Genomic DNA, 14,165 nt, shown 5'->3' with positions numbered 1-14,165 from the left:
ATATTAATTGTTTATGGCTCTCTCTGTCAAAAAGGTTCCCGACCCCTAGAACATTTCCTCCAACTTTCTTCCTGCACTACTTTCAGCCAATCACATTTCAGTAAGTATATTTTGGGCCAATCAAATCGCTGACTCCTATTCCAAGATCTTTTATGTAGCCCAAATAGAAAAACTCCAAATATAACGGATTATATCATTCGGCTACGGATAAAATACACTTGAATAAGCAACTCATTGAGTTTTGAATAAAAGTATCAATTTTTTTGTCAGACGTTTCCCCATTTTTGTTAACCTTAGCCTTACCTCCAATCAGAATTTGTCATTGAACTTCCTGTAAATCAACATTGGATAAATCAGGATGCAGAACTGGACTGCAGTATATATAATAAATCCCATCCTAAGTATCTCATCAGCATGACCATTTATTGAATATTTACATACGCACGAAATCACAGACTCAAAATAGGCTCAAATCGTCATCATATTGCAGTCATCCAAAAATAGGACATAAAGCATCATCGCATGGTATTATATTAGAACAGAAGTGATCCCACGCGTGTACATTTCAATAGACATTATGTTTATACCATATATGGCTAATGTCGCCCAGCGACTGTGCAATAATAAATCTGAAAAAGCTGCGCTAGACCAATCATTCATCTGCTGGTAAAGCCATTTTTCAATTCAAAACACCATCCCACTATCAAGGAAACAAACGAAATAAACACCTCATGATAATATCCTGGCTGCCATTGACGCTGATAGACATCCAAGCTGTTTGGAATGTGAGGCAAATGGAAGCCAATGAGTTAAAGTGTACAAATATATCCTAAATATATAAATATATCTGATAGTTTTTTATAACTAGTAAGCTTTGTAGCTAATAGAGAAGTAGCAGCAAGTGGAACAGCAATATAAAGCAGGATATAGCACCGTATGCATGGATGAGTTGGATGCAATACGCCTGTCAATTGTGGGAAGTCTTGGTCTTCTGCAAAAAGTCGTTATTTTGTGAATCCTGGATTTGCTTAACCGATCAATATATTAATGTATCAATCCCATACTGAGCGTGTCCAGGGACAAAAATGTAAAATAAGCTATCTATCCCCTCAAATTTGAATCTCATACAGCACATATCAAGCAACTAAAACGAGTCATCTGCTCAATATAGCTAGGAATTCAACCCAAACGGCAAAATTTACACTCTTTAGCTAGGAATTCAACCTAAACGGCAAAATTGACACTCTTTTGCGATACCAAGTACAAAAAGCCACGGCAAACGTCGAAAAGATGAGAAGTGCACAAATAAAAGCGTATTTTCTAGGAGTCCATAATGGCGCTTTCTTGCTGTGTTTTGCAAAGTGAACAAGGGTGGGAACCTTTTAACACATGTGGGCGGCAGGATCCACCTCGCCCGGGGTGTAGAAATCCGGGATGGGCAAGCCTGTGTGCAGGGTCACCTGTAAAAAATAAAATAAAAATTGATTGCGTCTTCATGCTTTTTCTTGTATGCTTGTGTTCAATTATTTTCAAATTCATGACGTCATACGTCCAAAATATGGCTAAAAATCCTACCTGAACATTGCGATTGAGGCTGACAGCCGGGTAGAAGGTGCCCTCCAGACCCTCGAAAGCCACGGGACCCTGCTGCTCGTCGTTGATGAGAAAGATGAGGATCCCGCGCGTCAAGTCCAGCAGCACGCCGACGGTGGCGCCTTTGCTGATCCCGCCGTCCGTCCTGCACGGGCAAAAAAAAAGGGCCCTCGCCAAATTAACTCTTTACAGTACACGTGATGAACCCGTTAAAAATCTGACGCATTTTGGGCCAAGCCATAATACCCACATACTGTATGTGTCACCAGATCTCAATTCTGATGACATGGTTTTATACGATTGATCATTTTTTTTAAATATATATTTTTTAATTTACTATTACCTCCAAATGTATAACCTTTATTTGTTCTTGAATTATCTTGAGGCGGTGGAGTAGTGATGGGTGCGTTGGCCTCACAGTCCTGGGGTCGAGTGTTTGATACCAGGTGGGTTTTCACTGTGCGGAGTTTGCATGTTCTTGCATGTGGGTTTTTTCCGGGTACTACGGTTTCCTCCTACATCTCCAAAGCATGCATGCAAGGCTGACTGACTAACATGTAAGTGTGAATGTTTGTCCGTCTCCTTATGAAGAATTGGCTAGCCTCCAATTCAGGGTGTTCATATGGTGTCCATAATTGGCTGGGATGGGCTCCAGCACCCCCGCGAACCTTGTGAGAATAAGAGGTCCGGAAAATGAATACTTACTACTCTCAACTGTTTAGATAGATTGGACGTTTAACGCCCCCAATGGCAACCGAGTAATTGAATAAAGGCTACAGAGGACGAGCGCTGTGGTTGTTAGCAAAAGAAAACCGTTTGCGTGGCTTACCTGTTGGTGTGCGAGTTGTTGTGCATGAACCAGGAGCGGTTGTTGTCCACGTACACAGCCCAGGCCTTGTCGTCCTTGCCCAGCATGACATCTTTCAGGACGTCGGCACGCGCCACCCCGAAGGCGGGATCGGGGTGGTTGTCGTAGCGGTCCAGCGTTATCTCCCAGTAGTGGAGGCCGCGCGAGAAGCCGGCGCCCCCCAGGGCCACGCGGTCGTCGTAGCTGCTGCACGTCACTGTCAGGTTGTCGTTGGACAAGATGATGTCCGGGTGCGCCGACGCCGTGTCGAAGGTGAACCAGGCCACTGTGTCGCACCACCGGGAGAAGAGGGATTGGATAGAGTGGGTCGCAACGTCGAATCATCACTGATCCACTACACTATATAATTGGATTCTACTTTTCTCGGCATAATAACAAAAAAAAAGCCAACAAGTTAAATTTGTTTGTCTGTTGGTAGTTGTTAGTGACCTTGTGCCTGCCATTTTTTGCCAAACAAATTTAGGGTGTACCCCGCCTACTGCCTATTGTTGGCTGGGATTGGCTCCGGCACCCCTGCGACCTCTGTGAGGATAAGCGAATGAATGAAAAAAATGAATATCATGTTTGTTTTTTAATTGAAAAAAAATCATCAAAATAAATTACAGACTATTTGTATTAGTTAACCTTTTCTTCTTTCACACCGTTGAGTTGCTGATGCTTTTGGGGGTGTGTACACGATCAAATCTGAACAATTCCTCTTTTTTTCATGGATGAGCCAAAAGGAAATTTGATAGCTGTATTTTGGAATGTATCCATATCGATGCTTTATTTTTTTTAATCTAGACTGATTAATTAATTAATTCTAGACATATATTTCCTACAAATAAGGCATTAGCCATTCTGGCTTTCAGCATGTAGTAGCCCACTTGGTGCTCCCAGTCCAAACTGATTGGACATCTATCGGTGTTAGGGGAGGCAATGAGACAATATCTGATGAATATCCGAATAATTGGGTATTTTTTGTAAGTTTTCTAAGGGTCGACGACATGCGTGCAACTTGGGCAACAAAGTCAGCAAAGCAGGAGAGCTCGCTTACCTGATTGCATATCACATGGAGGGAGTCCAGCTGGGAGGCGCATTGTCGGTAGGGGAGAAAGGAAAGCCCATGAAAGCAGCATTTAGCAAAACAAAACCTAATCAAACACGACGGGAACACTTTTCGTGTTTGTTTTTGTTTTCTACGAGGCGATGAAAGCGAGCACTACTTTCATGCTTGGTGTCACAAAAAAAAAGCTCACAAATAAGGTAGAATCACAAATTTTTAAGAATTGTGTTCAAAACTTCACTTGTGCATTTAAAACAGGGGGGAAAGCGTGACTAATTTGAAATGAAGTACGCAACTGCAGGAGGCATGTGATTAGTCACAATCTAAAAATATAATTGCTTGACAGTCCTCATTTTTCCTCCTTTTTTATTTAAATAAATGAAGAAAAAAAACCTGAGTTTAAAAAAATCCAATTAAGATGCTAAAAGAAGGATTTCGAATATTTTGAGGTCAACTGTAGCCCAGTGCCTGGTTTTTATTTGTCTGCAACAAATGATGAAAATATCATTGATGATGACTCAATAAAGAAGTAAATTAATTCACCCTTAATTCTGTTGCATTCTCAGCTTTACCACTGGATGGAGGTAGTAACTTAAACAGTGCTTCTCCATTATTTTTACTATGTGGAAAACTACAATTTCAGTATTTTCTTTTACATAAATAACTGTATTTTTTTTAAAGTTAAATCTGATGAAGAGGTATCTTGGTTGTTATTTTCATGATTTTTTTTCAAATTTTGAACCACGCTGAATCACATGCATCCCACAGTCAACTTCTGATTAATCGTTTTAATTTCCTATAATAAAATGGTTAGTATATAGGTGAAAAAAACAAAGAAAAATGATGCGTTTCAGTACCCTGGGACGTCTGTATAATGAGGGTCTTGCTGTACTGTCCCACGCCGGTGGCATTGAAGGCCTTCACCCTGGATTTGTACGTACAGTTGTAGTGCAGGCCGTCCACTGTGCAGATGGTCTCCGTCCCCACGTACACTTCCTGTAAGGGGGTTCACACGAGGGCGCTTTAAAGGATGCCGCGCAGTCGATTCGGCCCACATAGTTATTAATAAATACGGCCGTTAGTGAGTCAGGAAGTAAGCGGGATGGTTGGCCAATGTGGAAAATGATGTCAATACGAAACTAAATGGTATATTTAACTCAGTGACAGCAATAGACATCCAATCCGTTTGACGTGGGAGGGATAGCAGTCACTGGTAACTACTGGTATTCCTTCATTTCGCTTATCCTCTCTACTCTGGGCTGCTATCACACACTACTAGTAACAAACTAATTTAAATTCAGAGCAGAACGATGAAAAGATGCCTATAATTGTCAGTTGCACTGAAGGAGTTAAAAATACCCAAATATTAGACAACAAATACAATTTGTATTTTTCTAATGTAAATTAAAATAAAAAATGTTTTGTAAACAACAGTTAAGAAATAGTAATATATATGTGAATTGTTCAATTTAAAACATAATAGGAGGACTGAATATAGCAAACTCTTGAGGACAAAAGATTTTGAAAGATGTTTTTAAATTAAATAAATATGAACAAATATTTAGGTAACGTATTGGAAAAGAAAAATATTTTTTTTAAATACCCATGTCAGTGAAATACCATCTGCTATTAAATTATTGGGAAAACAATATCATCAAAAAAGGAGAAAATCTACAATTAGATGTTAAATAGAAAATATAGAAAACTATTAAATTATTGGGAAAACAATATCATCAAAAAAAGGAGAAAATCTACAATTAGATGTTAAATAGAAAATATAGAAAACTAAAATATATACAACAACTACCATTATGGTTTAGGTATAGTATATGAGTAAAAGTAGGTACTGCTTTTTTAGTTCACATTAGCTCAGCAGTAACACCTTGATTTTGCCTACCCTGAAGTGTCCGCCCTCGCCGTCGTCCAGCTCCAAGATGTACCCGTCGGCGGCAATTGTGGAGAGCGGCGGCTGTTTCCATGACAACGTGGCGCTGTTATTCTCTGTGCAGCATTCTTCGAGCTGCAGCATTGGAGCCGAAGGCACTGAAGATAAGACGGTAACAGTCATTGTTCTCGCTTTGATTTGACATCTAACGCCATCGAGTTCATTTTAAACGCCAAACATCAAGTGCGTGCACATAATTGACCGCACAAAACAACGTGGCAGGCCGGTGTAGCCCCTGGGCCTCTAGTTTGACACCCGTGCAGTAAAGGGAACCCGTGCAGAACAGTTTGAGAACCGCTGTTATTCGGCATCCGGACCAACAGAGGGTGTACCTTTCATCTGCACAAAGTCTAACTGGTGAATGTTCTGCAGGAGGGGCGCGCTGTCAAGCGTCAGGTCAAAGTCGCTGGTCGTCCTCGCCGTCAGCGTCCCTTTGCCCCACTGGCTCTCCGTCATCAGCACCCTCCGGATCAACGCGTCCGAGATCTGACAAACGGCGCGGCGGGAGAGCCTGTCAGAGAGTGGTCGCCGCAGGAAATCTAAGCTCTCACCTGGAGGAAGCCGCTCGGGTCGTTCTCTTTGATCACCTCCAGGCAGTATTCCATCAGGCCCGTCGTCTGCCGCAACTTCACCGTGCAATGTGAGATCTGATCGCGAACCACCTGGAAACAAAATATTTTCCATTTTTGGGCGGGATGCGTTCGGGCACAGGTGATAAACCTGCGGCGCAGGGGCCAGAGACGACCCGTCCTGTGGTTTTGTTAGGCCCGTGAAAGTAAAACATGGGAGTTTTAACAGCATTTCTTTCTTCTGCAAACATTGAGGATGCAAAAGTCAGGGATCTATTTAGTGAAATATAGAAAACAGGTGTTTTCCCTTTTTTATTTAAAAAACAAAACAAAAATAAAAATAAAAAAAGAGAAAATATTTGGAAATATCTTTGTTTTTTACCCATCCTATTCGGCTGCTTAAAAATGGAAAATCTGAGCGTATTTAAAGGCTGAAACAATTTTGAAATGCCAACTTAGAGTATGTAAACATAAATAAAAACTAAAACTAAAAAAGTGATTATTGCACTTAATGAAGTTTTGTTTCTTAGTTTGAAATTGTAAATAAAGAAAAAAAAACTAATAATGAAAACTAACTTTCCAAATGTACTATTTTACCTCTATTTAAAAAAAAACTATACATGAAAAAAGACAATACATATATTATTTACAGTAATACCTTGAGATACGAGCTTAATGAGTTCTGGGACCGAACTCGGATGTCAAATCAAATTTTCCCATATAAAATAACTAAATACAAATGAATCCATTACCACCCTCTGAAAAAAAACACCTTAAAATAGGATATTACAATGGAAAAATGTGTTTTTAATTGTTCTAATACAGTTTTGACCTTCATCACCAATCCAACGCGCATCTCCTAACCATCCGGCGAGGCCAAAAAACTGTCAAAGACAGGCGAATGTTTCACGTCCGGGAATGCGTGAACAGTTTTCACGTTATGCCAGAGGAGGCTTGCTACTGTCCGTAGAGCTTTCTTATGGAAAATAGACTGAAGTGGAACACAAGCACACACACACACACTCAGAATAGAGCTGGACCATTGGGTTGCTAGGTAACAGTAACCCGGTCGTGGCTATGAGGGGGGCCGAGACGAGGCAAAATCCTGCAAAGGAAACATAACCTAAACAAGCGTTGTGGCACACATTCCTCTTATTGCTCTCCTGAGTCTTTTATCATTTGTCGCTGGGCAGAATTCGAGGAAATGGTGATGGGGGTTGGGGTGGTTGATGCCACAGACCCCCCTTATACTCAATGTCAGATTGTCAGATTGAGTGGATCATAATGTAAAATGGCCACTCACTTCAAGTGCATTTCAGTGATCACCAGGCAAAGTCACACAAACAATACAAATAAAGACTTAACTTCACTTTAACTCTTGACAACCGTATGAAGAGGGGACGACGTATCTCCCCTGCCCCTAAAATGAGACAGCGTCTCATTTAAGAACGCTTTGACGAGAGCATAGCAACAAAATAAAGGCATACAAACCATGGCAACTCATAACAATGATCTATCTTGTGCACCCCGAATGCTAAATCAGCACAAATGTCAAAAGTGTATTGTATATATAGAATAAATAAATAAAACAAAATGAATTGTGACTTTTTCGTTGAATTACGACTAAAAAAAACGCCTGACATTTAAAGTCCGTTTAATCAAAATACTCGGGCTCGTGTTGGGTTTTAAAATGTGTGTGCGTTGTAGGACACGGCTTAGGCAATCTGGCTAATCTGGACATTGGCAGATGGGCCGGCCCACTTCCAGACATACAAACGTGCGCGCTCACAAAAGTGTGGATGCTATCGGAGTTGGTGTCGGCCGTACAGCCTTTGGTGTAGTGTATATTGATTTCGTTGCGCTCGTTGACAACACCTACACGCGCCAAACATTGATTCTTGCCGACGTCCAAGCGTGAAATTGGAAACACTAACGTGTGCGCCTCCCACTAAACAAGTTACGAGAGATGTCAGGAAAAAATGTTTGGCAAATCGGCGTCATCGCAATCTGCGTGCAATAATTATGCAGGCTTTCTTTTTCACTGTGTGGCAATAATGAGCCCCATTGACATGAATTTTGGAAGATTGAAACATTTGGATAAAATATTAACTGTACATTACAAAAATTGCGGAAAAAGGAGGAAGAGGAGCTAAACATTTTTTGTAGAGCTAAACATTTTTTGTAACATTAGTAATATTCAAAGAAATCTGAAATTTTAGTGGTAAAATGTCAAATAAAAACTAATGCTAAAGGTTTCCAAATTTCAAAATAATTTAAAATAATAAAGGCTACAACAAATTCTTTAGAAAACAAATCCCTTTGGGAAAAAAATCTGCATAAACTTTAAAAATATTCAACGAATGCATTTTTAAAGAAAGCTAAAATCTTTTACAAGAATACGCAAATATTAAAACTAATTTTAATTTGAAAAAGTACAAATAATAACAAAGAAAATAGTACTGTAAAAAAGAAAATATTCAAAAATAGAAAGTAATTAGGTAAAAATGTTGAAAGCTTCATTTAAAATGATTCAAGAAAGTATAAAATAACACTAATATTTGCCAAATATGTTCTAAATAATACAAAATGTACTAAGCAAATATATTTGGGGAAGAAAAAAATTTCAAATCCCTATCTTTTAGATACAAAATACAATGAGGTATGACAAAAATAAATGAGCACAGCACAAATGTACTGGACACTAGATACAAATAATATTAAGAACTACAAAAATATTCTATGTGAAAAGAAAAATAGGCCAAAAATGAACGGGAAATGTTACATTTCCGTTAGAAGCTGCAAATTCCATGGCTTATTCAAATTTGGTATCTCGACAGATGGCCTGCCGTAACGCCAAGTTTTTTTTGCCCTTCGCTAGCTATGCTGTCCGGGCGCCATTTTTGGCGTGTTCCTGGTAAAATGTTTACCTTGAGTTTGTGTTCGTGCTCCTTGTTGATGCAAGCCAGTAACTGGGCTTTGCGTCGGTTCAGCGCGTCAATCAGGGCGTCGCACTGCGCCACCAGGCACGCTTCGAACTCCACGCCGTTCTCCTGATCCAACCAAAAATAACAGGTTTTGAAAAACTTGACACGAAAACAAGCAACATTTTGCATTTGAACTACAAGTATTGTTCCCTCGATGAGATCAAAACTAAAAAGTTCATAATGAATTATTCGAAAGTATCTATGATAGTGTTACTTGCTCTTTTGAAAGAAAAAATAAACAAGATCAAAAAGTATTTTTTTTTATTTACACATCTGAGAGGTTTATGAAAAGAATTTTGCTGAGCACAGTAAGGTGACAATCAAGTTCTTTTGAACTGTTGATGGAAACCATCCTCATCCAAATTGTGACCACCAACACCAATTTGTGTTTTTGGCTAAAGGCTAGCAAGAGAATATGAACTTTTGTGGAATAAGTCAAGCTCACCAAAGTAATAAATAAGGTTAGGTTAGAACTTTATTTCATCCCGTATTTGGGAAATTTCAAGGTTGCAGTAGCAAGACAGACACAAGACACACAAGACATTGTAGACCTAGGTAAAAAATAAATCATAAAATTTCATTTTGTTTTCAAATTGAGAGTTGAGAGATTATCTAAGACAGGTGTAAGCATTACCTGAATGTGCTGCACGGTGTTTCGGAGCTGCACCAGGAACTCTTTGGCCTCGCCAGCTCGCTCCGACAGCCCGTTTAGCGCCTGTGACAGCTGACCCTGTGTCGAAAAGGCAAAATAAAGACAGCACGTCAGCAAAAGTACTTCTGTTCTCACCACATTATACGACAGTTGTTTCATTCTTTAGTTCTGAAAAAAAATCCTCATTTTGAGCCTCTTAATAGTAAACATTACATATTGTATTATATTGTGTGTATGATTTTCTCTTTTTTTTGGTCAAATTAAAACCAAAAAAATAAAAATAATTCTGTAAATTTTGTTTTTCATTGATTCAAAAAAAAAGTCACTCTTTTACATCAATCTTCGATAGTTTATTTTAATTTAGGTTGATTTTTTTCATATAAAAAATGGAAATTTAAAAAATGCAACATCTGATTTCTGTGGTCCTGAAGGAAAGCAAAAGTAACATATTTGCATAGTATGAAGTCCATTTTTTGTCAGCATATAGTTTTTGCTGTAACCTGATACATTAATGTGACAATTGCTCAACTAATCAGACAAAATAAATCAATAATTAATCAACTATAAACCATTTTTAACTGGTAGGTGGTGACAGTGATCTCCCACCCCAAATGCATTGAAGTCTATCGCATCCAATAAATTAATGTTAGCAATCCATTTTATGATGAAAAAGATGAAATATGACAACTTCGATGGTCACATTTTGAAATGAGCATTTTTTAAATGTACGCATTTAGATGATTGATACTTTGTGTGCTTGACTGTCAAGGAAGATTAAAAAAAAAGTCATGTGACAGGAAATCCAATACAAAAGCAATCGTGTTTGGAAGCTTTTGCGATGGGGGTTGATGGGGATTTTCATGTACGCCATATGTGCAGCGAAGGTTACGTGACCCGGTGGGAAGCATTCAATCCAGCAAGCGGCGACACTCAACTTACATGTTGTCGAAATGCGGTTTGGAAAGGGTCCAATTTTCGCCATTAAATTTGATTTGACTACTTTTTTTAGCAAAAACATTCAGACAGACTGTTTAACAAGATGTTACATCCATAATTCATCATTTGTAGCATCAATAATGAATAACTGTGAAGCTGCCAAATCCCCCAATGAAATCATACTAATAATAGAGTGTAATAATAATAGACAATATGTGACATTGTCAGCTTTCGGGGTGCCATGATTATTCGACTAATTGTGAACAAAACCGTTTTACATTTCATCAACAACTTTTTGATAGTTGATTTATTATTAAGACCTTGTTCATGGTTCTTTTTTGGGGGCTCTTAACAGCTAATATCCCAGCTAATATTATTTAATTAAAACAAAAAAGTAAAAAAAAACAGTAAAAGCTCTTGGATTTTCCATGATTTTTAAAATGATTTTGAAAATTTAATCAACTCTTCTGTTTCTTATTTAGAAAAGCCTAAAGTTTGATGTAAAATAATCTTGAATGCAAAAAAACATCCAAAATTTTTTTAGATATGAAAGCAAATCCATAACCTTCTGTAGATTTCGCCTACAGAGTGAGGTAAAAATTGATTACAGTACTAATCAGAATATCTTGAAAAGGTTCTTGCATTTCTTCAATTGTAGTTGAATCAATAAAATGCCAATAAATTGTAACTGGCTCCGATGTAAGTGAGGCTTCATGTCTGATAAAGTCCACCGAAAACAGTGGACAAAAATGCAACGAATGCCCTCGCTCTCCTTCACGTATCCAGGGCGGGCAGAATGGCAAGCCGACTCCTACGTGACCAAGACGCGGCAGAGGGGAATATTAAAAAGATGGAGAGAGCTTTTTAGTTGCCATGGCGCCGGCCCGAGCAGAAATCACCCGTACAGCCCATGCAAAAAAAGTGCACAGCCCTCTGCAAATGCCAAATCATACCATTTCTAACATTCATTTGAACTTGTATATGGAACAAAATTAAAAAAATAAAATTAAAAGAAAAAGCTGTTTTTTTGTATCCTTGTACTTCATTCATGCAAGGATGCTGGAGCCAAACTCCAGGTGACTTTGGACCGGTGACGACACCCTGAATTGGTTGCCATCCAATTGAAGGGCACAATGAGGCAAAAAAACATTTGCGCTCACAATCATACCTAAGCTTAATTTAAAATGTTCAACATGCCTACCATGCAGTTGTTTGGGAGGAAACCAGGGTACCCAGAGAAAACCCACATGGGTACTGGCAAAACAGCCCTACTGCGCACAGGAACAACCCACCGAGGATTGAACCCTCAATCTCTGAACTGTGAGGCAGACATGCTAACCACTCTCCTACGGTGCTGCATGTTCCTTTGACTCTCTCATTTTTTTATGTCTAAGAAATTCATAATTAAGACCCGTGGTCAATGTCAAGTTTCGTCAGACACATTTTCATACTACATGTTCATAATGTCACCCAAAATATAATCATATCTAGGTGTACTCATTGCTCATTTACTTCCATTGACGTCCAATCCTTCCAAAGGAAAGTTTGCAGGGAATGATCCTGCTTTGAATTGGACGGCCATCGCCGTCAATGGCAGTAAACGACATTGGTTCCCTTGCCTCGCTTCGCCTCACCTTGTGCAGCTTCCACATGGCCCCCAACGCTTTGACTTCGTGCGTCCCGTGCTTGCCCTCCTCCAGGCACTGGTAACACACGGGCGTCTTGCACTGCACGCAGTACATACTCAGGTTCTCCAGCTCGTGTTCCGTGCAGGTGGAGGTCTTGCGGGGGGCGGCGCGGCGCCCGGGCCCGACCCCAACCCGGCCCTGAGCTGGCGGCAGCAGGCGGTGCTTGGCCAAAGGGCCGCGGGGCGGGTGGCATCGCATTCGGCACGGCTCGCAGTAGGAGACGTCGCACTGCTCGCACATGACGGTGGCCTCCCGGGGGCTCCTCTCGCACAGCTGACACTTGAGGGCGGCCGCCCGGCCTTGGCGGTAGCGCTCCACGACCCCCTCCAGCACCCTGTTCCGGGGGAAGCCGCGCAGACCCCGCTCGTCCAGCACCAGGCTGCGGTGGCACTGCGGGCAAGTGATGCACGAGTTACGGGGGATGGGCACCAGGCAGCCGGCTTGCGACGGCGTCGGAGGCTGCAGCTGCTGCTGGTGCTGGTGGTGCTTGGGCTGCGCGGGGGGCATCGGACCCGGGGGGAACACCCGCACCCCGTTGGGGGACTTCTGACACGGGGTGGTGGGCAGGCTGACGAACCCCCCGAACGAGCCGTAGCCGCTGTCCGCCTCGCTGTATAGGCTCATTTTGTCCAGGTCCAGGTAGTCGTAGTCGGACCCGGAGGCTCGGCTGCTCTGCGGGGACTCGGTGTCGGGCGTCTGCACGAGAATGTTGCGAGCGCAAGCCAGGCAGATGTTGTGCGAGCAGGGCAGGATGATGGGCTCGCGGAAGAAGGAGCCGCACACGGGGCACTTGAGCTCTTCCTCCATCTCCTCCATGTCCATGGCTGCGGCCAGAAGCGGGCGCCTCGAGTCGCACCCGGTCGCCGACAGTCGAGGAATGAACGGCAAGCGCAGCGGACTCGAGGGGATTCGAGGGGGAGGGGCCTCGATGGCTGTACGCCAATTGGCGAGCGGCACACGATCAGCTCGGCTTCTGATTGGACCCCCCGCTGGACCAACGTTTACAGCCAATAACAACTTTATAGAAAATCACATTTCTGGTCAAATTGAATTGGAATCCTTGGACTCTTTTATAAATGTCCCTCTTCTTCTTTATTTGGGGTAATTCTGCAACACTGTTGATTTCCGTTGACTTCCTGTTGATTCTGGGACATTTCTACTATAGATATTTTATATATGTATACATCTTTAGGGCGGCCCGGCGGATGTGTGGTTAGCAAGTCGGCCTCACAGTTCTGGACTCGACGGTTCGATCCCAGGTCGGTCCTCCCGTATGGAGTTTGCACTACTCCCCGGGCTTGCGTGGGTTTTGTCCGGGTACTCCAATTTCATCCCACATTCCAAAAACATGGATGGTAGGCTGGTTGAACATTAAAAAGTAAATTGCCTCAAAGTATGAGTGTGAGTGTGATTGGTTGTCCATCTCCTCGTGCCCTACGATTGGCTGGCCACCAATTCAGGATGGATTGGACGTCTATCAACGTCAGTGTATGCTAGTGAGTTGAGAACTTGATTGTATAATGATAGAATGAAGGAGAAACCCTGAATGAGTTTTTTAGTCAAAACTTCAGTAGTCAAACTTGTGGGTGTCTTTTTGCAAACAGACAACAAATGGCGGTTGATCCTTGAAACAATATTTGCTCGGATTTCCGTGTAAATTCGCACCAAATGTTGCCGTCGTTTATTTTTGGAACATCACGCTTGTTGATGCCTGCATCCTAATGACATGCGTGTACTTGTGCTTTTCAAGTGAGGTTAACCACCTTTTCCTATTTATCATCATTTTTTTTGAAGTTTTGTTTTAGAATTGTCATCTTATATTTGTGTATTTTTTAAATAAATATATCTGAATTATTTCATATACTTGAGTTGTGTAATATTTTTA

At 41.1% G+C, this 14,165-nt stretch overlaps 1 protein-coding gene across 1 annotated transcript; it reads right to left on the bottom strand.

The window, feature by feature from the left end:
• Positions 1–409: 409 nt before the first annotated feature.
• Positions 410–13,149, bottom strand: trim9 (tripartite motif containing 9). The gene is made up of 11 exons (XM_077621512.1): positions 12,227–13,149; positions 9,639–9,734; positions 8,948–9,070; positions 6,003–6,113; positions 5,784–5,937; positions 5,404–5,549; positions 4,364–4,502; positions 3,498–3,527; positions 2,423–2,726; positions 1,576–1,738; positions 410–1,460 (listed from the first exon to the last, which is right to left on the bottom strand). Exons 1-11 carry the CDS (start codon positions 13,100–13,102, stop codon positions 1,383–1,385), a joined length of 2,220 nt encoding a protein of 739 aa, XP_077477638.1. The 5' UTR covers positions 13,103–13,149; the 3' UTR covers positions 410–1,382.
• Between the last annotated feature and the right edge of the window lie 1,016 nt (positions 13,150–14,165).

Source organism: Stigmatopora argus, chromosome 15 (assembly GCF_051989625.1).
Source record: "Stigmatopora argus isolate UIUO_Sarg chromosome 15, RoL_Sarg_1.0, whole genome shotgun sequence".
NCBI lineage: Eukaryota > Metazoa > Chordata > Actinopteri > Syngnathiformes > Syngnathidae > Stigmatopora > Stigmatopora argus.
Note: the sequence above shows the minus strand (reverse complement) of the source record. Positions and strands in the feature narration are given on the sequence as shown.

What these genes read in the sequence shown, in the direction of transcription:
- trim9 (XM_077621512.1), bottom strand. Translation starts at nt 13,102, where the DNA reads ATGGACATGGAGGAGATGGAGGAAGAGCTCAAGTGCCCCGTGTGCGGC. An exon ending in CCATGTGGAAGCTGCACAAG is followed by an intron (nt 9,735 to 12,226) that starts GTGAGGCGAAGC and finishes TTTTCGACACAG; the next exon opens with GGTCAGCTGTCACAGGCGCT. An exon ending in GCGAGGGCGGACACTTCAGG is followed by an intron (nt 4,503 to 5,403) that starts GTAGGCAAAATC and finishes ACCCCCTTACAG; the next exon opens with GAAGTGTACGTGGGGACGGA.